This window comes from Thermobia domestica, chromosome 10, assembly GCF_964235325.1.
Source record: "Thermobia domestica chromosome 10, izTheDome1.hap1.1, whole genome shotgun sequence".
NCBI classification, from domain to species: Eukaryota; Metazoa; Arthropoda; class Insecta; order Zygentoma; family Lepismatidae; genus Thermobia; species Thermobia domestica.
This window is the reverse complement of record NC_137463.1, coordinates 81,765,016-81,791,398: the sequence shown is the minus strand read 5'-3', so window position 1 is coordinate 81,791,398 and position 26,383 is coordinate 81,765,016. Positions and strand designations below refer to the sequence as shown.

Genomic DNA, 26,383 nt, shown 5'->3' with positions numbered 1-26,383 from the left:
TTTAAACACTAACCTACTTCAATATGGTACTTGTTGTTAGTTGTATAACAAACTCGTGCATAACACACGCTCTAAGCTTCATTTGTGGAAGAAAAATAAACAAAATTCTTTATTTTCTCCAGAGAAATGTGGTAAAGCACGAGTACATGCATACGTACAGTGTATGTACACAAGTAATAATCACATAAAAGGTTAACAGGTAATTGAACTCCTTCCACCATGGATGGTAAACAAAAACAATGTCAAAAACAAAATCATTAGCAAACAAGGAAGACGTGATTTATGTGTATTACCTCTACTCACATAAAAGCTTTCTCCGACGAATTGCTTAAAAATAGATTACGTGAAGTAACAGAACTCAAATGGACGCTTTGTTTGACATTCCCCCAAGGGAAACGAAGAATGGTATCTCAAAATCAATTCATTTCGACTACAATATATGATTCCCTCCACTTAGTTGCCAATGTGTGTTTTAACTAATTTATTTTTCTGTTTCAATATGTACAATGAAAAAAAAAGAGAATAATTTCATGAATTATCCAAAAGAAAAAAAAAACGAAGAAAAAGAAAATTGTTACGTTCGCATTAATTTACTTCAGCTTGTAAGTATTGTGAGATTGCGGCTACGCTATACATTATGTAATTAAACGAAGGTATTATAGACAAATATTTCTTACGTATCTGCAGTATAAATACATAATGCGGTGTGTAATTTCCAGGAAAAGATTTGACAAGAAAGAGAAAATAAGAAAACACTTAAAACTAAATGACTAATTGGTCTATTACTGAATAATTCTTTGAGTAATGATTATAGATAAACTTGCAGATAACAAGAACCATACATATTTCTCAGTATAAACACCTGAAAATTATGGAAATGATTTTTAAAAAAACTGTTTATCTCAAAATTTTAGGCAGAAAAAAGTAGAAAAGAATAAGGTTACGTAAAATTAACGTGTATGACAACATTTTACTATAGTTTTTGTAAATGTTGCTTTTAGCAAAGACAGTATCAACCATACATTGTTCACAGTGTTATCGACAGCACGTGAGAACAACAATAGAAAATAACTCACAATGATGTCTTCTGCGTTCTTGAGTGAAGAAGTTGCTACAACAGTTCAATGTGAAATAGAGGTAGTGTTTTCTTTTGAGACGGACGATAAATGGATACAAATCTAACAAAGTGCATATACCATCTGATGTAGATTATAGGAATAGTTCTTGTGTACACAAGACATAGAAACTGTCTACAAAAGGTTTTAATGTTCAAATTGTTATAAATAATATTTACTAGTAAATTACGTATGCATTAAGTAATCTTTATACTCGTATGGATTTGGGTACAAACCTGAGATGCATGTAGATTTTCAGCGACAGATATTTCAAGAAAGAATAAAAAATAAATACATGTCACATTGGGAAAAAGACCGTACATATATTTGCAAATAATAATACAATACGGTGAATATAAAATAGTAAACAATGCGTTTGAAATGCCATAAACAACCTGTATATGAAAGGGAGCAATATAATGAAAAGAGAAACATGACGATCGTTGTTTCTAGGTTACTCTTTGGGATCAGATGCAAAGTACAAAAATAATTTCAAGAGATTACAGTTAATAAGCAAATCGAAAAAAAAAAAATCCATACAAATGAAAAAAGCAACTGAGTGAAATTAAGAGTCATTTACAAATTTAACATTTGTCAAACGTCTTAGGTAGAAAGGTGTGAAGATTGAGGAAGTTATTAACCAGAGTAGGACTGCGAAACATGATTATTTTTTTCGTTATACCATGTCAAAGAAACGAAATACCATTACAGAATTTGTTACCAAATCTCATATTAGTGACGAAATTAATATTTCTCTTCAGGAATAAGGAAATGAATTTAGGTCTACTTAAGCTTAGAATTTTAGATGAAGTAACAATCTATTCTAGAAATATCTTTGAATAAATACTTCAGAAGTAGAATCTGTAGTATATTGTTAATGGTGGATATGTATTAATAAAATATATACTGGCCAAAGAATTAAATATATTACAAATATTTGTGTAACAATGTCGGTATCATCGTCTTCAGATACTTCTTTTTATCACTAACGTATCTGATGAAGTGATGAAGGCAGCAATACTTTCTCGAAATTGTTACACAAGTACTTTTAATATATTTAATGCTTTGGTGAGTATGCATGTTTTATTAGTTACAGAATCTTACAGACAATGGACGCAACTACATTCTCAATACGAATTTCTATAGCTTCAGTAATTAAAAGTGGTTAGTTAATTAGAGAAGATGATTGTTGCATTTCAAGACAAGAACAATTTTCAAGTTCTGGTAATATAAATGCACATTTTACGAGGAAATATAAGTACAAGAATGGTTATGTAGTGAAATGGAAGTACAGTTATTGTGAATTTTGAGACAGTTTGTTCTACTACAACCTTCAAATTGGACCCTAATGAGCATTTGTGTTCTTGGTGCGTAACTTGAAAGCCGAATATTGTTCTACATTTGAATGTTTGATATAACTTAAGAGTTGATCTTACACTTGGTTTTTCAACTTTATGAACTTCGAATCGTAAATTAATAAGGAATATGCCTTCCAATTGTAATTAATAAGGCATATAAATTAATAAGGAAAAATAGAAGTAAAAAAAAAATGTACTTACCAGCAATGGAATGTTGGGTACTATAAGCTCTTCATCCGTCATTTTCACCGATAACTCCGGCACGAAATGCAATATCTTCTTATGTTGAAAGGTTAATGTTCCGTTGTCATGAAAGTCGATATTTACTTTCTCCATATCTTCCCTAAAAAGAGAAAAATGAAAAGAAATTAAATTACTCTAAAATGCCAAACACATTCATATACAAATTTTCTTTTTTTCTTAATAAATAAATAAAAAAACTACAAATACTATTTTTCACAAAGTTATGTGGGACAAGGACTCGTGTATACAGTATCCAAGTGCTAACTTAGAATGAAAGAGAAAAACTTTTACATTAAAAATTGGAAGTAACATAGTAAAAACAAACTGTTACGCCATTCATGGTAATATTCTGATATTTTTCACGAGAGAGGAAAACATGTCCTCATTTCATATGTGACATTTTAATATTTTACGAGAAACGGTACAGAACTACGTTAAGTGTCGCTGTGAAAAACTATGTAAAAACATTTGTATAGAACAAGAGGATTCAAATTAATTAGGTTTACCTATTTTTATGGCCATGGCCGTAATTACAAATTTCTTTCATACGATAAACAGTTAATATTTTTTTTTTTTTATTTGAAGTTCAATCTGAGAGTTTAATAAGAATAATTTTTCAAAGATAAGAAAATTAAATTGTATATATCCTTTGACAGCTTTTGCGTGACTGTTTCTTTCTCTTATTTTTCCTTTTTTTAAAAGGGAAATATAAATGCAGTATTTCTTAAGTCTCTGTGTATGAGTTGAAAATGAGTGCAGTATAAACTTCACAGTTGTAATGTGCTGTAAAACTTGGTTAGTAAAGAACTAGAATCTGATCCTCATTACATTACAAATATTTACTTGGACTTTTAAATCCATCTGCTCATTAAGGTATATCATTCATAAATTACAAACGAGGAAGTGGGTGAGTTATGATGGTTCAGTAGCACAGCGCACACATTTGGCGCGAAGGGTCCGTAGTTGGATCCCTGGCCACGCGAGTTCGAGGAGAAAAAACATTGTGTCTGGTACGATTATTTTCCAGAGTTGTTCTTTCCTTCACACTTTTCCATTTCACAAATTATTTAATAACCATTCCTTTCAATAATCATCCGTTTCAGTTAGCCAACTGGGCATAATCATGGGACGGACGTAAAGTTTGTTTATATATATAATGAAAGTGACTATGTTTGTGACTAACTCTTGAACTACCTGACCGATCTCCAAATTTCCAACATAGATAAGATTTGGGCCTGCAATGGTTTTTAGCATTTCACTTTGACGGTGGAACTTAGCGGAAGGGAGAAGAGCGGAAATATTATATTTTTTAAAAATGATCGAAAATGACCGATATTAAGTGTCGAATCTATAGATTTTGGGGTCACCGAGACGAACAGTGGCACTTCTGACACCCTTTAAATCCAAATTTAGCACCCATTACTACTCCTAAAGGGGGGATAGTGACATAGAAATAATTGAAAATAACCAATATTAGTGTCGAATTCATAGTTTTTGGAGTCCCTAAGTTGATTGTGACAGTTTTGGTGTCCTTTATGTTCAAAATGAAACTCATTCTCTCCGTGCGAAGAACGGGTATATTATCAAACCATGTATCTTCGAAATGACTGCGAATATGACAAAATGCAAAAACACGTCCGTCATTATTGTGAGGGGCTTAAATTTTGAGCTATAAAAGATCCATCCCAAACATCCTCATAGAGGGACGAGGGCCAACTTGAAAATTTCAAATGGCAAAGGGGGTGGAGTAATAAAAGCCCTTGACAAGAGAAATATTTTGCCGAAAGTTTCAAGTCACTATGTTAACCCCATCCAAAATAACGGGAGTTCACATTTCATGACCATAAAGTCCATTGCAACCCCGTGTATCTGGGAAATGACTGGGAAGATGAGAAAACGCAAAAACATGTCAGTCATTACTTTAAGGGGTTGCAATTGTATGTTGTAAAAGTTCCACTCCAGACCCCTCTCCAAATATTATAATTTTAAATATGGTGGCATTTCAGCGAACAACATATGAAGTTTCAATATTTAACTAAATAGAGATCACACGCGCATGTAGAAATGTTCATAGCGCACATGCGTCCAGAGAAAAGTATACATACTATGAAACACGTGTAATTGTATCCAAAATACATTTCTGAGCCACTAAACACTTCACGTTGCAGGAATGTTGTTTCACACCGTAAGAAACCAATGAAGACATGTAACAATACAGAATTGAAAAAAAAAAACTGAAATTGAAGTAATTAAAATTTCTTTATTGACATATAAGACACATTCTGTTTTTTTTTTTTTAATTTATTTTTTATTTACCTTTTCCCGAAGAGAAAACTGAATGGACAAAAAACTGTATTTTAATATTTTCTAGAAACATCAACAAAACTTATAGTGAAATATCCGTTCATTAACAAGTAATTAGTTTAGTTTACATCTCTTGAAGGGTTTTAATAAAACATACTTGTAATACAGAAAATCTCTATGAGTCATCAGTTAGTACCGTATAATGTTTTCTAGAACTAAGATGTTCGTGTAACAACACGGGAGAGAAAAGTATTAGTAACACATTGACATCATCCAAGCAACAACAACAACGCTAACAACAACGCTAATAATAATAATAATAATAATAAAATACAAAAATGAATATGGTCACTCGAATAAATCAATGTCCTGTACCGTTGAAATAGGTTAAAAGATCATCAATTTGAAGTACGTATAGATTACAACATATTAGAATCTGCAAGAATAGCTCAATAAACAACGTCTTGTATTACCATCTGGACATAGGAGTAATTATCATTATTACGAAATCATTTTTCTTTCATTTTCCTTTTTGTTAAATTACTGTACCGGTATTCTATAATGGCGTATTGCGCTCAAGAAAATCCAAATACAGCAATGATTAATTATTTATCACGTAACATTTTTTTTTTTTTCATATTGCTTGGTTTCAAATTGCGTTTTATTTATTTCCTTCATTAATTTTTAAAGAATCAGGTTTAAGCTACAAGAAACTGACCGTGGCATTTATAAACATAATTTAAGTGTCATTAAACTATTATGCAATGAGAGACCTTGAGCGAATAATATATCGGTAAAACATTTAAGCTAAGGGAAGAGAAGGGAAGCTAAGGGAAGAAAACCATACAGCTTTAGAAAACTGTATATAATAATTAGTACATTGGATAAGCTTTCTTCCCTTTAGCTTCTAGTGACAAAATATATTTACTTTTTTTTGTAATTTCCGCAACTGGTGTTTAGGGTTGACAATTACTGAAAATGGAAATATACCGAACACTCTCCTCGAATACGTGTAGTCTGAAGACTGACATCATCGCTCGTCAAAAATGTGAACAATCTGAAAGTGGTTACTTCATATAAAATTGAGCGACTCGGGAGTTCGAATTTAATAACTTTAGTTACTTTTGAAGCATTGATTAGCACGTTGGCTACCAACGTCCCATATATGGGACACAGCGGATTTTACGAGGGACCGATTCGTAGACATAAACCGCCAGTATAGACCGGTCATAAGAAAATTACCTTACCCACAGACCATCTGCTAGAACGAGCCCGAGCGTCTTACATGTGGGACGTTGGTCCTTGGTGAAAACCAATGCGTCCCAAATATATTTTTTGTGTCGGTAGCGAACGTGTCCAGTTTTGGTTGAGTCATTGAGTAATTGGCACTATAATTATGGTATGCACAAAATATATTTGAAAAATAAGTCTTAATAGCTTCGCTGAGGCTGGTAAGGTTTCATAATGCCTACATACTTTTATTTAATTGGAAGATGTAGCTGAGGATGAAGCAGTGTTAGCTGCGCTCTTGAAAATATACTTTTGTTGACCTTTACCAGTTTTGATAAGTTCAGTGAACTTCCCTGCCTTCAACTCTTCAGCAAATTCCGAGCGCGACATTCGATATCAAAGCAAATTATAAGGTCTGTTTTAATCATGTTCATCGACAAACGATTCCTTTCGTCACTCCAAAATAATTTTAATAAAACAGATAACAGCACTAGTTAGAGGAAAAATTAACGGACATTTAACGTCCGGTTTTGAGGTCTAGCGGACACCGGACAAGGAGGAAAACCGAACTGTCCGGTAGAACACTGGACGGTTGGAAACCCTACGTAGTATTATAACGTGCGCATCAACAGTGAGGGACTTCGTTATGCCTTATGAGTATAAAACAAAAAAGAAAGAAAAAAAAAAGAGAGAGAAAAAGGTTGTTGAAAATAAGTGGTTTTCAATCTAAAATGGTGGAATTCTGCCAATCGCAGCATCCGTTTGGGCTCCGCACTGGTAAAGAACCCAATGTTAAATGAAAAAGCAATGTTGCCAGTTCTGCAGGCTGCTCGAACGGAAGTCGAAAAGTAACACAAGGAATGTGCACATTGTTATTTGACGGAACGTAGAATACCTCGAACCCATTTCCTAACATTGTTGCATTGTCGGGATTATGAAGACCCAAAGGAACAATATACTAAAATGACAACGTTGTTTTCTGTTTCAACATATGGCGCCTTATCAATAAGGGACCCAAACGGCTGATCGAATTGACATTGGGAAAAATCCATTCTTTAGATTGAACACTACCTATTTCCATAAACTTTTCTCTCTTTCTATTTCTTCATATATATCTACTCATAACTGAGTTTTGCCTATGGTACCGAAATTTTCATACACTCTGTAGTATATCAGTCATGTCACAACTTGGTTCTCAGTAAACCAGACGAAGATAGAAGATGAGAAATTTTACTTCGATAAAAGTAGTGGTGTCAGGGAGACAAAAGAACACTGAAGTTTCGCAAATAATAGCATGATTGCTTGTAGATAACAGCACACTGCAGACACTTTTCTTCTACATTCTTCTGTCTTGGCATATCCTCTCAATTTTAGGCGAAACTATTTTTAGGCAAAGCAAGGATCATTATTTCACTAAAAATGGCGGACACATACCTTATTTCTCTGTTATAACTGTATGAGATAATTGAGCTCTTTCGTGGATATGCGGTTAGCGTACGCGCCTTTGGCGTGAGAGACCTGGATTCGATTCCCGGAGGGAGCTCATGTGGTTCGGATTCCACGTTAATCAGTAAGTTCCGTCTTATGTAGCCTCGCTGCTGAAAGTTACGTTAAAATCAACTCAATGTATGAGATAATTAGTTAGGCGAAACAAGACTATCTCACGATATGTTAAAAAAAGAACATTGGGAGAAACTATTTTCTGATACGGAATTCGGTGCCACAAGTATAGGTTCCATGCAGTGACGACTATGGGCATTCGAAAGGAAGCAGGGGGCCGCCCCCTGGCTCACGAAAATTTATATTTCCAGCAGTGGAACCCTGGATGGTACTTTTTGATATTAAAAAATACCAAACGTAATGTAGCAACCAGGGAGATGCCATCCATAGATTTTTTTGGGTTCCCATGGTGATGACGCTAGAGTGAGGGCAAGGGGGCTAGCTCCCCCAGTGGCATTGTCTGTTCCCTATCGCATACTGCCTTCAGACATGTATTGTAAGGTAAGTAATATTTTAAGTATACAAGAAAAAAAAAATAGGTGTCCCCTAAGGTATCCTACCCCTCCACTTGCTCCCCAAAATTTATGATTAACAAGAATAGAAACAATACGTGATATAAAAACAGCTTTTTAAGTGTCAAATATTGACGGACTTTCATTAAGTTACGGAGATGCCCTCAAGGATAATCTTCAGGTCTGCCTTCATCTTTTGAATGAGTAAGCTAGTTACATCACCTTCGTAACGCGAAGAAAAAATAAAAAATAAAAATACGTAGCAGTACAGCAGTGTTTATTGGAAAAAGGTGAAGGGGGCAATACACAAGTACACATACACGTATTCATAAGACATCACATCACACAACGTGCTATGTTATAAGAGTGATGGTTATAAAAATCATGTTGGAAGAAAATCCTTTGAAAAAAACACTTTCACTGTTGAAAGAGAGATTATATCAACCGCACATTTTTTTTTTTTTTTTTTTTTGTTCGCAAAATTATAGTTACCTTTGTGCAGACTTCTTGAACCTTCTCTATTATTATTACACAGATAAAAAAAAAAAAAAAATGCAAAGAATCCATAATGAGGTTACAACTGCTCCCCTTTTTCCACGTAAAAGGGGAAAGTGTGGTATTCTAATACACTTGATTCACTGCTGACCAATACTATTACATAAGATGCACATAATGGTGCATGTAATTTGTCTAGATATTTCGGTTAGGAGTAGAAAAAAAAATAATACTGTGGAATGTGTTTCAAATGGATAGCCTCATGTCACAGCCATTAGTTGTAAGAAAGGAAAAAAAAAAAGTGTTACAATCCCTAAAGAAAAGAATGTGGTAACGTTCCACAATAGCGCCAATAGAAGAAATTAAGTTTTTTTCTTTCATTCTTTCTTTTCTTCTTCGTTAAGAGCAATGAACAATATATTTCTTTTTTTAATTGGATGAAACTCGGAACACATTCGTGTTCTGTTCGTTTCTACATAATTATATGTTTCGGATGTTGCAGTTCTTGCTGAATAATGCATTGATTTAAAAAAATATATATATTTATTTTCAGTGTCCAGTGGCGGTGCTAGGTCCGGAGAATCATCAGCAAATACTCTTAGTAACAACATAAAAATAAGTAATTCAAATTAGTTTGTGGGTGTGTCTATATCTCAATTTTGTGTGTGTGTGTGTGTGTGTGTGTGTGTTACTTCACAGCTAAGTCGCGAGTTCGACTCTTTATAAAGAAATACAAAACATTTGGACCAATACCGGATTTAGGTTTAATGGAGCCCTAGGCTATTGAAAGGGACCTTTTATACATCAAACTTTAGGGACCCTTTACGTCATGCCTTCTATGTCGCCGTTTTTAAAGGTTTGAATATATGTTATATGCTAATTTATGGACGTAATGCATATATAAATGGAAACAAGGGCCCATTACAAGCAGGGTTCGGAAATGAGGCTCCATTATAAGCGGAGCTGGTTAACAGGGGTCTCATTACAAGTGCGGCTGAGAAATAGAGTTCTATTACTTGCTTCATAAAAGCATAGTACATAACACAAAACATCATTGTCGTATGTGCGTTTTTTCTGATTTGCTTTTTCATGTTATTTGGAAATTACATCACAATTAGATTTTTCTTTAAATTCTTGGGCCCCCAAGCGCATGGGGCCCTAAGTTATAGCTTGTTTAGCTTATACGTAAATCCGGCACTGCTCTAGATTGTACTTTAATTAGCAAGCCTTCTCCCTCTTCCTCACGCGATGTTTATGTAGAAAATATGAAGTAAACTTTGTTTAATTAAATCAACTAATTGGAACTTTTAATCTAGCTACCAACATTCCTAGCAGCACACTTGGTGGGTTCTACTTAGGCAAATGTAGGCATACGTAATTGGGAATTGCAGAAATAAAATTGAAAAATACGTTGACCCTACGCAGTTTTGAGGTATATGTTCACGAACCAATAAATTTGCTTCATTTATCCAATAGTTACGCAACTGATCGTGAATTGGATTGGGAAATGCTCGGCAAAGTGGCCAATTACATCGTTGGCTTACTATTTCGCACTGTTGGCCCTACTTCCTTTGCTGTTATTATTAACATTGCGCAAGCAGTATTAGGTCATTTGCCGCAAACTTGCGAAACACTGAACGTTCTCCCAAAAATTTAAGAATGCATGAGGGACTCACTCACCGAAATATTGTGTGTATTTGCTAAAGGTGAGATACAATTATTTGAAACCCAGGAAAGACGTGTGAACCCTTAACCGAACAAAGGGACGGTAAAATTTGAAGGGCTTAAGAGGACGCGTTAAATATTTTTAAAAAATGGGAAGACTATGAAATCTAAAACTATGAAATCTCCACTCTTGTACGAACCTCAGTTTTCACACAGAGCTTGTCGCATTCATATTATCTTTATATCCCTCTTTTACACACTTTATCTACATTTAATTTCTTCTTAAACTGAGACCTAACCAATTTATTTTTGCTATGTTAACTATCATCAATACTATTCTATTTCCTCGCCTCTTCAAACACTTGTTAATTACTTTTTCGATCCACTTGGCCAAGTAAGCTTTTGTCTATTCTTCTTCTGCATACTCACACTATGAAATTTTATTTTTATGTTTTCCTTTCATTTCTTCTTGCTTGTATGTTGTACGGTACAATACAAAATACCGTACTCAACTTTTCATAGATCTTTTCTTACACTCTTTGTCCAGAAACTCATAAAATACGCTTTTCTTTTTTCTCGATGTTTCTTTTACTATTTCTATTATTTGCAGTTACTGAATTGTAATTACTGAAGTTATAGTCTATCTCCTTTAATCATAAGGGAAGGTTCAAATAAACACACATACTTTCTTTTGCTTATAATATCAGGGAATTTCTCTATCAGTATTTCTACTTCATTACTTCATTATTAACAACTGTGTTGAGCGCCTATGCTATTTTTATTTTTAGCCCATTGATTTATTAACAACCGTGTTGAGTGTCTATGATGTCTATTTTTTTTAGCCTATTGATTTATATGGGGATATTATAATATGATATATATACATACATACATATAATATGAAATGGAATTATGATTTGATTTTACATATTTCTTGTTGAAATCTAGTTAAATGTTCGTTGCTTTTTCAAAATGGATTTGCATTATGTGTAAATTAGATGTTAGTTAAATTCAATCTGATTATTATAGACATAATATTAGAATTAAATGTAACAAAATTTAATTTTCACGAAGTAAGGGAAATTTAAATATATATTTAAAGAAAAAAAATAAAATGAAAGCATTCCAGCTAATTTCGAAGAAAACAGAAAAAATCCCCCATATAAACTTACGGGCTAATAAACAAATATTACTCTTAATGGAAGAAATATACTGTATTTCAGAACAATGATAAGAAATTAAATGTTTTCTTCCGAGATTACTATCTAAGGATGGGAATATGGACAAAGATGGGAATACCGTATTCTTCATGAGTTTACCTAAGATCAACTTGGTGAGGCTATTCATTTACATATTCGTGATCGGTTAGTTACTGTTAAGACCTTTCACCTTACTTTCTTTGTTAACGTTTATGATGGCAGCATTAGACCCAAAGAGAAAGCTAACCAAAACTAAAAGTCATGGCTAGTGTATACTTGTTCTGTTTTATTCTTTATTTCTTTTTTATTTTAAACCTGTGCATTGGCTGTAAATCTTTAGCTTCTAAGATCAGAAGAGCAGAGCTGAAATAGAGGATGTCATAAAAGGAAACACAGGTGATAAAATGTGTCTGTCATAAAGAAAAGATCTATAACTACTTCAGTTGATGTTATAGCGCGAAAATCAAACTTAGAACACGTACTTCGCCCTCCCTTCCCCCACATCAAACATTTTGAGTTGTTACTTGACACTCCAAGGTTTCATTTCAGATTTTGTTTCGAGAAATTGGAGAAGAAGGGGCGCAAGACTCTTGACCGATACAAGTTCTTGGATGTGTTTCATTTATATATTATGAACTATTTATTGAACTATTTATTTTAATTTCTCAAGCTTAGGGAGGAAAGAGGGAAACATTGATGCATTTTCCTATACTGAATGTTTCTAAAATTATCAAGAACCACATAAATACAGTATATTTACAAAAGTTATGCGGACTCCGCTCACATGACAACCCCATAGTAATGCGCCGTGTAAATCTGTTAGTAAGTCAACACACTGATGAGTGGATTTGAGTATTCTTCTATTCTTCGTATCTATTTCTATCGAATATTTATTAACTATCTGTACTTTTATTTCTTATTAATTAACAACAAGTTGTATTTAGGGTTTTCAAGATTGACTTCATCATAGGCATTTTGCCATTACTGACAGGGCACCTGTCGCAAACAAAGATGCTTCCATACACCACTGTCTCCAGCTTACCGTTTCGTCTTCACGTAGATATTTTTCGTTTTAATAGTGTTCATCAATTGTAGTCTCTTTTGTTCCTTCCTCTTTTTCCTTCCACCGTACCCTCATCATGCACTTCCACCTTAGCCAATGTCCCAATCAGTTTCTTTAGTATATTTACTAATTAAATTAGCTACAACAATGGAAATAAATGTTTAGAAAGTGTTGACAATTACTGCAACGTACAGTTTACATCATGTCCTTATCCTGTACAACCTGTCTGTAGTCATCTATTAAATAATTTCGACAATATTTATTTCACTTTTATTATTAACGAATTTTTAGTTTTCATCTCAATTCACACTTTTTTTTATGGGCCACTTACACTTTACTCACTTTAGGTATTGTTCTTCTTTGATGTCTTCATTTCATTTCTTTCACAATCTCTCTTCTTCTAACAGAAAGAACACTTTTACTTTCTTTTGTCATTTTATTATACCAGAAAAGGATGAAAGAAAAAGAGAAATGAAAACGTGATATACAATAATTGTCCATTACCACGTGCCCCTTGCTTCTACTGATGTTAATCCTTGGCCTCTACAGAAACGCTTGGGCACAAAGCTATGTAATATCTCCTATTGCGCGGTTACATTTTCTAGGTCACTGACGAAATCGCTGGATGTTTTGTGGGTTTATTTTTTTTATTCCCCGAACTAATGACATTCATTTCTATCTTTTTCATTTTATTCTTTCTCTCTCTCTCTAACTGTTGGTATCTCACACTTTTGTTGATGTTGGTTGATTATTACAATCACAATACCATGACATTTCTTTCCAAGAAATGCTTTTTCTTGTCTGCTTTCTCTAAAGTGATTGGCCAATATTAAATATATCTATTTCTCTATATATTTTTTTAAAATATATATATATATATATATATATATATATATATATATATATAATTTCTAGTTTTTGTTAGTATCAGCTGATATCGTAATGACAATCTTTCACAAGATAATTTTCCTTCCCCATTAGTTCTGGTGGTTGATAGGAGGATATAAATGAAATGAAGAAATCAGATTAGTTCTACGTGCACGTTTATGTCCTGTAGACTAAAAGAAACATGAAAAAATTGGTGGAATTATAATGTGGGAGAAAACCAAGACGACATTATGCTCACTACACTCAAAGTCTGGGATTAGTGCAGGAACCTCTAGCACCATAGTGAGTGCTCAAACACTAAAGCCATCGTACCACCTAGAAGGATGCAAAAAATTAGTTTTAATCATCTTCAAGCGAAACCTCTCATTTACGCTTACCAGTAGAGCTACTGAAAAGTAGAATCTCCAGTCATGAAGTAGCATATTCTTTTATGGCATGTAATAATTATAATACTACATGAGTTCTTTTGCAGATGTGCTTCAATATTTACCAAATAATTTTTACCTAAAATCTGTGTTTATTTGGACTGAATTGTAATGGCTAATGTAGCAACCTGTAAAGTCTGTATTGATTGGAAAGATCCAAGTAGTTTATGCTAATGTTTGAAGTGGAAAACGGACAAGTTACATTCACTTCTTAAAATGTGTGTTCCCTTACTTCTTTTGTTGTAACTTCGAAATAATACCGTTCATTAAAGAAACAGTAACTACCATGCCAGCCTTTCTACGGCTTTTCTGAGGATTCATTTTGAACAAGGGTTTAAAACAACTCTACTCAAGCATTACTTCTATACAAAATTCTAACAGATTTGCCAATTTTATCTTCATCTGACAAAGCCCGGATAATTTGGTACACGGTGCTAAATTCTGTGTAAATTAAACTGAACTAACGTTAGATAAAATAACCTAACCAAAAATTATTCATATTTTTTACAAATAGTAATAAATAAATAAATAAATCACATTCCATCGAATTATCCTAGTAACGTTGAATATTATTTATATGACTATAGTGCTGCCAAAATGTCTTGACCGGTGGCAAAAATGTGAACTAAAGCTCACACCCACACACACCCACGCGTTTAGCCAATGGGGGTTCAGCTGTTGCTAAGCGAGAGAGCAGATGACGAAAGGGAGTGGAATTCCTTCAGTCGACAGCAGCGCTTGGAATGGAAAACTAGGTGTCAAGTCAATGTGGTATATCTTCAGTTTGTAAATAGCTCTTGTATTACAGAAAGTGGGACGTATTTGACAACAATGTTAACATGATGACATGTTTGACAACAATGTTAACTACAATAGCCTCTTGTTTAAAGTGTTGTAGCTGAAAAATTTCAGATAGTAGAATGAAATATTTTGCAAAATAAAAGGATTTTGTGGTATAAAAACGAATTTCTTTCTGACATCTATCCAAGGAAGGTTACTCTTTCCAGAGTAGGTCCACGGATACTAACTGCGAATATGTGTGCACTTTTGTTAGCTTTGGAAATGTGGGTGTCAAGAAGAATGGAGCAAATTAGCTGGGTCGAGCGGAAAACAAATGAGATGGTATTAGAAATGGTAGGGGAGAAAAGATCAGCGTTAAATATCATTAAGAAGAGGAAGAGAAGCTAGTTGGAACATTGGGTAGGAAAGAATGGTATCATGAGAAACATTTTAGAGGGTATGGTCACAGGAAAGAGAGGGAAAGGGCGAAGGAGACTACAATTAGTGGACGATTCCAAAACAGAAAAATCGTATGTGAAGACGAGAAGATTAGCGGAAGAGCGTGGAGCATGGAAGCTTCTCAGTTGCAGCAAGTGACCTGCCAATAATGGCAGAATACCTATTATTATTATTATTATTATGTGCAGAACACGCCCTTTAGCAAATAGCATCCAAGTGCAATTCCCTCACATTTTGATATGGACTGTTTCCCTCCCCTCTCAAGGGACAAAATAATCTGGAAGAAAATGTGATTGAAAATCCCATTTTCATTAAAAGTTAAAAAAAAAATAAAAAAACAGCGTTGTCTTAACACTTAGGCAGTTTAGAGGTAGAACACATCTGCTGTGAGGAGCTTGTCATTCGATTCCAGGCCACGGAGAGTTTGAGGTGCGCTGGAATGTATTTGTGAGTTTTCTCAAGTGCTCCTGTTCCCTCCTATATTCTTATTCGACCAATTATTTCATAATCTTTCACTTTCATTAATCATCACTCGCCTATAGCCTAAAAGGGATGCGCGTAGGACAACAATTTAAGAGATTTCATTTTTTTTTTTAACCAGATAGTAAGACTTAACTTTAGATGCACTTATAACCGGAAGGTTATTTTTTTTAACGCACATTGTATCTATCGTTTCCTTGTTTAGTTCAAAGAAGGAAGTTAAAGAAAAATACAGAAAGCGAGAGAGGAACATGCACTACTTTCCTTGCAGCATGTATAGACATCTCTCTCTGTAATAACATATTTCGTCCCAACTTATATATCGCTGACCTTTAAATCTTATTAAATATATTGTACAGTTCCGATCATTTTCCGAAGGCAAACAAGTAGCCTACATGTGAAGATATGTTGGAAAATTACCTGTAGAAACCCAGTGTTTTCTCTTGTTTATTCAGTGCTCGTGAATAGAACTTACACATGTGTATCTCTGAATACAAATTAATATCTCTTCGTCATAAAGTATGAAGTTAATTATAGGGCATCACAGGCCGTCGAAATATATAATGCTCTCTTTTTTTGTATGCTTTAAATTGTTTTATTCTGTGTACTGAAGATTGTTTATGTGTTGGTTTATTTTGAAATGTCACTGATTACTGGTATATTTAATTGTCCTCAAGTAAAGTTTAATTCTCGGAAAGCCAAATGCCCTTTAGTATCCATGTTAATTTACGTGTCCGATATACCGTCGTACACTGTATGTTATCACTGCATTCGTTCTACGGAACTGTTATCTCCTATATTACTTCGAAAGCCCTCTAAGAAGAAAGGAAATGAAACTTATCGAGAATTCTTATGAGAAATTTCTAGTTCAAATGGCCAACAGGCAGCAGTATGCTCAGAAATTTTATTTGCGAGGAAAGGAAATATATATTTTTAAACAGATATAATGACTACAAATTATGTGTATCAGAAATACTGAAGTTCTAAAATACAGTAATTTATTTGTTCTTGAAGGAGGGAACAGATTTCCTTAAGGTAATCATGTATTATTCATTTAAAGAAACAAAAAGCAAACTCAAAAATCTTTTCCGCTGATCTAGTGGCTAGCGCGCGAGCCTTTTCTACTGGGGATTTCGAGTTCAAATCCTAGTTGAAGAACATTGAACATAACCTTGGTTATACAAGGGGATGTTAAACAATACAACAACTCAAGTATTTATTTATTTCATAAAAACAAAAATGTTTACACTTGGATTAAATGGACCATGGATAAAACTGATACACTAATGAATCTGAAATGTAGAGTTGTAAGCCTATCCTGATCCTATCATGAGAATTTCTATTTCTCTGTTTGTTTGTTTCTCTCTCTCTCTCTCTTTCTTTCTTTCTTTCTTTCTTTCTTTCTTCACTTACATCATCCCTTATTGTTAAGGGTCTTCACTACAGCGAAATTAAACTACCGCTAATTTTAGAGTTTATTTGTAATATCTTCAAAACAAATATATTCGAAAAGCAGAAACGAAGTGAACTAGACTATACGATTTTGCATGTGATACCGTTAGCACAACTCATCTATCTGCTTTCGATTTGCAACTGTAGATATATTTAGCATTTTTTGCGGGTTCTGTAAATAGCAGCATACCCAAAGCAGAAAAGTAAATTGTGGTAAAGGTAGGCTAGCACGTGCAAATAGTTTACTACGTCTTTGCTTTTCGAATATTTTTGTTTTGAAGATATTACAGAAAGATTCTAAAATTAGCTGTAGTTTAATTTTCGCTTTAAAGAAGGCCGTTAATTTCTAATTATCATTTCAAATGTTAACTTAAAAGAATAACTCCTCATAATTATGATGATCTTTCATAAGGTATACGCGTACTGTACATGACGCCAACAGAGTTCGAACACATTAGCTGTATTAGAGGGATGACCACTCTACCGTTGACCTACTATGACATTTTTTTAGTGCACTCTTCAGATACATAAGGAGGCTACGACAGTGCATACTTTGTTTGCACGCTTGAGACACCGCTATTACTGATTCAATCAACACAATACAATGCTCTTAATGAATTCTGTTTATAAATTGTTTTTGCCTAAAGAAATACTCCCTTTTTCTCAGCATTAAGTGTTTGATAAATTGCTGTTTCTTTTATACATTGTTCTGAACCTAATTTCCTTTTGCCTTTAAGTAGACGTAGCTGATGAGTAAGTAGACGTGAAAACATGTCAGCTTGTCACAGGGTTCAATACACAACGCTGTGAGGGGAATTCTTTTATAATGAGTGCTGAACAAAACGCATATGAAGAGCTGTTGTGGTATTACATGTTAACTCGGTTATTCAAGTATGACAGATTTTGAAGCTCACCAAATAAGGTGCTACAGTATAAATGACAGTGTTGATAGGTGGAACAAATAAGAACTAAGTGTTGATGAAAAATGTCCCCATTCTTCTTTCAAGTGCTTCTTCTTCTTCCCACTTTTAAAAAAAGTTTCTATTTTGTTATCTAAATAGCTTATTAATATTGTCATTTTAAAAGTAAGAATTGTTCATTGCTGTATTTCCGTCAATTATTTCCTCTGAATATTTTTAAGAAACCTGCTACCAGAAACCGACGTAATGACTCTACAGATCACTTATGAAACGAAGAACAATTGTTTCATTAGTTTGGAGTTGAATCATGTTTCGACAAAGAAAATGCTTTTAAAAAGTCTATATTTTAAATATATATATATATTTTTAGTTACTTTATGTTGACTTTCGAGGAATAAGTTTACTCGAAAGATGGGAAAGATCTCCTCGTTGATCTAGTTCTTAGTGCGCGCAACTTTGGTTCACGGGGTCCCGAGTTCGATTCCTGATGGCAAAACCTTGCAATTTAGATGCATTACGGTGGTTCATTTTCGACCTTAAACTGTAGGTCTACATCTCATATGGTCTCAGTACTGAAAAGGGATGCTAAACTTCAACATACGATTGATTGGAGAACTAAATATAGGCAGTTACACCCAAACACAAATTAATGAACTATCATTTTAAAATTTTTCGCTTCTCCATGTGTTAAGTATCAAGGCTTGGCTCTGTCATTGTTAATATTCCCTTTCAACATCAATAGTATGTGAGACGTTCAGTGATGTGATGTGATGTGATGTGATCTGAGACGTTCAGTGATGTCATGTGATGTGATGTGATCTGAGACGTTCAGTGATGTCATGTGATGTGATGTGATCTGAGACGTTTAGTGATGTGATCTGAGACGTTCAGTGATGTCACGTGATGTGATGTGATGTGAGACGTTCAGTGATGTCACGTGATGTAAGACGTTCAGTAATGTCACGTGATGTAAGACGTTCAGTAATGTCACGTGATGTAAGACGTTCAGTAATGTCACGTGATGTAAGACGTTCAGTAATGTCACGTGATGTAAGACGTTCAGTAATGTCACGTGATGTGAGACGTTCAGTAATGTCACGTGATGTGAGACGTTCAGTAATGTCACGTGATGTGAGACGTTCAGTAATGTCACGTGATGTGAGACGTTCAGTAATGTCACGTGATGTAAGACGTTCAGTAATGTCACGTGATGTGAGACGTTCAGTAATGTCACGTGATGTGAGACGTTCAGTAATGTCACGTGATGTGAGACGTTCAGTAATGTCACGTGATGTGAGACGTTCAGTGATGTCACGTGATGTGAGACGTTCAGTAATGTTACGTGATGTGAGACGTTCAGTGATGTCACGTGATGTGATGTGATGTGAGACGTTCAGTGATGTCATGTAATGTGATGTGATCTGAGACGTTCAATGATGTGATGTGATGTAATGTAATACTAGAACGTTTTGACAGGTATATGCTCAACCTGTTCCAAAACATATATCGTGTATCTACACCGGATGCGCTCGTTCTTCCGTAAATTTAAGGTTGTATATGAGACGAGATGTTTTTCGTCTCGTCCCGAAAACAAGACAAGAAATACATTTTCAAATCTAAGACAACACAATAAATCTCTTGAGTCTTGTAGACAACACTAGCTTCCTCAAGCAAGGGCGCCCATATTGTGGTTTCCAGGGGAGGAAACTATAAGCAACACTTCAAATATAGTTTCAAATTTTGCGGTAACTATTCTAAATATCTATTGTTATATAGATTGTCGAATTGGGTTTGTTTTAAATATTGTATCGAAATTATGTACTGACGAGTTCTATACCATTTTGTACAAATGCACATGTAACATGGTCCACCCAATGATTAATAAATCTAATCTAATCTAATCTAAAAATTCTATTTGGTTTAAGATCTTCCGAAATACAATTTCTTCGAAGAGGAGAGCGCCCTCCTTTGCCCCCCCTGATGGGCGCCCTTTCCCTCAAGTCTTAGATCCCAAACACTGTTTTAGTGTTACACGATTCATAGAAAAAAATTATAAAAAAAATATTTATTAGATTTATATACATTTTTTAGTACTACCGGTATCTATGGACTTAAATCCCTTCACGTATGTAGGATGACATTCCTGGCGAGCACAGTATTCAAGGAAAGGAGGAGAAAGAAAGGAATAGAGAGGGAGAAAAGCGGAGTGGGACCTGTATGGTTAGGTATCATTCCAGTATTAACTTGGCATGAATAAGGAAAACCCAGGAAAATCTCACTCAAGATGGCTGGTTTAAAAAAAAAAAAACTGTGACAACTTTCCGAGAAGGTTTCCCGACCGGAAATCGAACCCAGAACTACTCTTACCAAATACGAAAGCGTTACCTACTATCCTACGCGGGACTACTGTTAATAAAGTATTTCTACGAACAAAATAAAGAGAATTTATCAACATTTAAAAATACGAAAGTTATTACCCAATATACTTTAATAATAAATATGGTCTTTAATGTTGTTATATCACATCCTTTATTGATCTCTTATGACGTTGAAGGATTACGATAATTTCTATGTAAAATGAAAAAAAAAATCAGAGCATGAAGTTTGTACATAAATATACAAAACTAGACTAGAAAAGCTATCCGAGAATCGAGACGAAACGAAAATTCAACAAAAATTGACCCTATTTCTCCTCTCGTTCCGTCTAGTGGACAACACTAGATAGTATATGCTGGACCACAGAAGTATTAGGTGGGATAACGCTCCATTACGTCCCTGGTAGACATGTAATTTAATTTGATGTCCAAATTGGATGAGTCCCCTCAGGAAATTGACTCCAAGTCTGCCGCGCCAAAAATGTAACGCTAATCATTTAACTAGCCACGAGATGGAGCTTACGAAGTCTATTTGTTAGGGAAAAAATATTCTTACAAAATCTATACATATCAATTTATTTTGTATATAATACAGTGTTTGACTAACATAAAACTCAACTGACGAAATCAGTTCAATTGCGTATATTTTAAGCATAAATAAGTTAAAAATGAGCGGTTATTGTGCGTGTAATTTTATCCTTAGTACATACCCAGATAATACATTTAATATCTTATGATTTTTTTTTCAGAAGTCACAAGCATGAATTCAGATGAATTTAAACCTAAAGAAGCTTACGTAAGTAACAATGTAGTGAGTTTTACGTTTGGTTGAGAACATTCACTTACAAAAGGTCAATTCCATTTAGTCACTGCTCGCAGGGACAACAAAAGGTATTTCGCATAGGGAAATAAAAAATCTTCGGGATTTCTAAATTTTCATGGTATTTTATCACAGTTATATCATCTTTGTGCTTTAAAGGTTTTAAAATAAAACTTCCAGGACTTTCTGCACACAAATGTACAAATATTACTGGTAATCTGGAATACACAGGGATAGTTTCTTTTCTCACTTATTCAACAGATTCAAATAAATAAATAAATAAAAAGGTTACTCACAAACAACTACTAAATAAATACAGTTTTTTGGTTGCCTTGAGTGTACTAAATATGAACCGCTTCTTTTCTTAACTTTCAATGAACTTACGACGCCACTGCATTAAATTTACTTTGTGTACAAGTTTCATGTCCTAGTGCTGAGGACACACTTTACCTGCTAGAGAGAGAAAAATATATGTATATATTGACCTTAGCTTTTCTGCCGTAGTAACTAAACATCTTTCCTTCTGGAAAAAGCCAGTGTGCTTATACAGTCGTATATACCCTGAGGGCGATCAGTCATGTACTGTACATAATTATGTGTACAACAATCTACTGAAAGTGTGATAGTGCAGTTTCCTGTGTAATCATTGAGAAATTGTTGAATGACATACTATTAAAAAAAAAAAAAAAGCAAGGATTACCCTGCGGTTATTGTTACTTTTATTCCATTTTTTTCGTTTTACTAAAGGCAGTTGATTCACGTTTCAAAACATCTAAAAAGAAAAACAAAAATGTATGGCATAGTATTACGACTTCTGTCACCATCCTTTCTTTAGTTCACGTACCTGTTGCGTGTTTATTATGTCATTTGGCTACATCTTTGGCCTTCCGTTTTTTTCATTTCTTTTTCTCAATGATAACCGGTCAAAGAGACTTCTTAGCCATATATTAAAGACCCTGGCAAGTGCTATTACCACAAACAGTTCAGGAAGGAATTACCAATGTACAGTTACTACAGAAACAATTGGACCTCATTATCTCGTATGACGTAAAATTTTTTAATGTCAGTAAGAAGAATTTGAGTACGGCTTGAAAGCTAAAATAGTGTTAGAGAAAAACTAGTAATCTTTGCCTTATTATTTATATAACTGTTTGTTTCATCTTGATCCTTTGGATTTTATTACCCTTTCAGCATCTTGAACTTGAATAAGAAAGAGCCTGAAGTTTGACATTAAATTCAATCAACATGTATGTTGATTGGGGAACGAAGCTGGAATAATACCTACAGAAAACATAGGTTTTCATAGATGCGTTTTGTCTCCGGTCGACAATGTTTCGTGCATGTTGTTATTGACTCTCACTATTTTGTGGTATCACTGTTTTGTGCGTTAACATTTTTGGCTGTTGATGTCCACGGATCATTGTCCTAAGGAGAAAGCAATAGAAACAGGTTCACGATGATTGGGTTGTTGGATTACAAAGTTGACTGATTAGTATTTAATTATTATTTATTTATTTTTTAAGCAACGAAATACTATGATACAGAACAGTCTCAACTGTTCTTAATAACTAGCAGGTATATTAGCCTCGTTTGAAACTTCTATTTTCTCTCAAAGAAATACTCTTTTCAGCGCGTTCTTTGAATATCCTTTCTTACTCCTAAAATTTGTCTGTTTCTTCTTGACATGTTGTGTGTAATTAATCTAATCTTAGCTGTTAATGAAACGTTCACTAGTGATTATATCCCTCACCAATATTTCTTTAAACCTAAGCATGCTAAATGCAAGAGTTATTGGGGCGACTACTATAGTTACACATTAAAAAAAAAAAAAGGTTAGAACAATATTGTCTATTTAACATATAACACGTATTTTTGTTACGACCCTACAGGGCAGTGACAGATATTGAGGGAAGGCGCACCGGTAGATTTTTACAAAAAATAAATCACTAAGAGTTAAAGAAAGATTACTTCATGTGCCATCAGCGCCGACTTTCCAAAATGTATGTGGGTGCACATCAACGGAGGGACGTGTTATATGTTTCCAGCCAGTCTCGAGATATATTTGGTTGATTTCTTTTAGTGAAAATCTTTGATGAACACTATCATTAAGGGCTGCATCGACTCTATTCAATAAAGTTCCATCATCTTTACTGTGGGGAGTGCCTTTAACTAGGCCAGAGTGGGGAGTGTGTCGCTTGGTTGCCTTTGCACAAATACATTTGAAACAAACAATTATGTTTTAGAGGTTAGAAATTTTAACTTCCATCTCAATGTTTAAATTGCTTATTATTTTTTGATAATGGCAAGAGAGAAATATTTATTTTATTTTGTTTCTATTAAACTAAAAATCTTGTGGGTGCGGTGCACCCACCAAGAATATTTGTGTGGGTGCTGAAGCCCCGGAGCACCCATGTAGTCGGCGGGCATGCATGTACTAATTCTTATATGCAAGAACAAGCTAAAATGCCCGTTCTTCATACGGGAGAAATAAGTTTACGGAATTATTATTTGCAAAAATTTTTAAGTCGTCCTTCCCTTTGGATAAGTATTTCAAATCAAGTGACGTAACAGAAACCCAAGTCGACCTACAGTGCTCTGTTCAAAAATTCGCTGCAAGCGGTTTAAACGTTCCCTCGCACAGAAATGAAATCTTTCAGTTCTAACATCCCACGATTATGCCCGTTAGGCTAAGGGAGACAGATGATTTAGGCAAGTGAATGATTATGGAAGAATTAGTGTAACGAGAAAGTGGGAGGAAACTGAAGGATCCCGAGAAAACCTACAGACACGTTGTCCACTACAAACTTATTTGGCCGGGGATCAAAAGAACTTACTCGCGCACTAGAGGTAAATGTTATACCACTGAGCCACCGTGCTCTCTACGTTTCCTCGCCTTGACCATTTTATAAACACAAAATAAAGTAAGACATTCTACCTAGATATTACCCTCTTCCCTCCCCCTAGAGGCGGAATTTTCAGAAACGATGGAGTACGTAGTCCTAGAGGTCAAATCCATCGGGATGTCCCAAAATAAGCTTAGCTACCCAGAAAACCATATATTCGGACACTTTTCCATTTTATTTTGAATATTTTTCCCCCTTTCTCACCATCACATACCAATGGAGTTGAACGGCATCTGGTGTACCACTATTCATCTCAGCGACCCCGAAAACTATCGATTCGACACTAATATCGGTCGGTTTCGATTGTTTTTACGTCGCTTCCTTCCCACTTCGTCCTCTAGAGATGTTAAGACTGTCTTATCTTCATAGTTTTTTTTTCTTTTTTCTTTTCTTTCTTTCTTTTTTTTTTTTTTTTTAGACCACAAGTCATATACCTAGGTATGTTCTAAGTTTGGTTGTTCCAGACATTCCAGAAATACGTTGGAACATACATACATATATTGCATCAGGTACACTTTCTTCCTTTAATTTGTAGTCGTAAAATTTATTTATTTATTTATTTATTTATTTATTTTTGCGAAGTGACTCCCCTCAAGAGTCACCACCGCTACAGAGGATGATGAATTATACCGAGACAATATAAACTTTTAAGATTATGTGAAATAAACATTTTCCATCGTACACAGAAACTCATATTAGGAAACCGCATGGCCCTCGTAATTTTCTCTCTGTAAGTTCTGCACATGGAAGGTGTTTACAAAAAATTACGAAATATACAGGTGGAATGTAGTGGCTATTATTATTATTTCGTAAATGAGGTAATTTAGGTTAAGACACAGTATGGAAACACTGGTGAATTTCTCCTTTTTTTCTCCCTACCCCTCCCTCCCTCTCATCTAAATCTTGAAAGAAGAAAAAAAAATTAAGTTCTCTTTCAAGTGTGCTCATTTTGGCGGAATGCGAGAGTGTGTGTTGTGTTGGTCAACTTGTGAATGAGTTGTTGGTATGTAGCTACAACTATATGATAACTGTATGTAGTAGTTAAAGTTTCCAGTTCGGTAATACCCCGAAGCAGTGTGGCCAGTCAGTCGGTCGGTCGGTCGGCCGTGCCTAAGAGATTCTTGGGACATTGCTTTTCGTCTTCTTCTTTTTCATATAAATCTGTATCCCTCCTCCCGCCGAACAGCTACCTTGTTTTGTCTGAAAATTTTTTTACTTTCACTTTTCTTGGTGTGTAGTCCACCTGGATAGATAAATGATTTCAAGTACATACTCCCTACAACTGAACACCGTCTGTTGACATTAGAATCTGATTTTTGAAAGAAAAAAAAAATGTTGACTGCTATATTGGAATTTGACGTTTTGTTACTACGTACCGTTATTTAGTTGAAGTGTTCTTACCACACACACACATTATATATATTATATATATATATATATATATATATATATATATATATATATATATATATATATATATATATATATATATATATATATATATATATATATATATATATATATATATCACAAAGAACAATATTTTGTCAAGTACAATTAAAGATTGTTTATTCTTGTTTGGAAAAGCTTGCAACAGACTTAGCTTAAGATTTGTTGCATGAGAGAGTGTTTTAATCTCTTACAATTCATTCTCAGCAGGATCACAATCATCATTGCTCCCCCACTCCCAGGAATTGGTCAAACCCCTTCCCCAAAGCTAAGATAAATAATTGAGTTGGCATTACAGGTTTCTATGCAGTGCACACTCTTTAGCTTTTATAATATGGAAACTACGACCGGTCTACGTTAGTCATTTCCAACTCGCCGTTGTATGACGTAGGAGCAGGCTTTTACAGTCAGAGCTAATACAAAGACAGTAGTGGAGCAAAGAGAAGCGGTCAGAACGAGGTATGTGGAATGGAATAAAGTAAGTATCGGCAGTGACTCATGATCCCGATTAGGATTAGGAATTAGATTTCTCGGCTTTCGGCAACGGCATCTATGGTTATTTTAGCCTGTCACAAATATGAGGGATGCCATCCTTCGGTGATTACACTTCCCGGGCAATTAGAGAGGAAGAAAGGAATTGGGAAGGAAAGAAGCGGCCTGGGACCATTATGCTAGGTATCATCCCGACATTTGCCTGGTGTGAATGAGAAAAACTCAGAAAATACCTCATTCAGTATGGCAGGTCTGA

The 26,383-nt window shown here is 34.5% G+C and overlaps 1 protein-coding gene across 1 annotated transcript in view; it reads right to left on the bottom strand.

Moving 5' to 3' along the window:
- The window catches only part of dsb (scavenger receptor class B member debris buster), a 134,819-nt gene that overhangs the window by 30,427 nt on the left and 78,009 nt on the right, over positions 1-26,383 (bottom strand). The window contains exon 4 of the mRNA XM_081728164.1: positions 2,675-2,816. Coding sequence (XP_081584290.1) covers positions 2,675-2,816 — 142 coding nt within the window. The remainder of the gene's footprint in view (positions 1-2,674; positions 2,817-26,383) is intronic.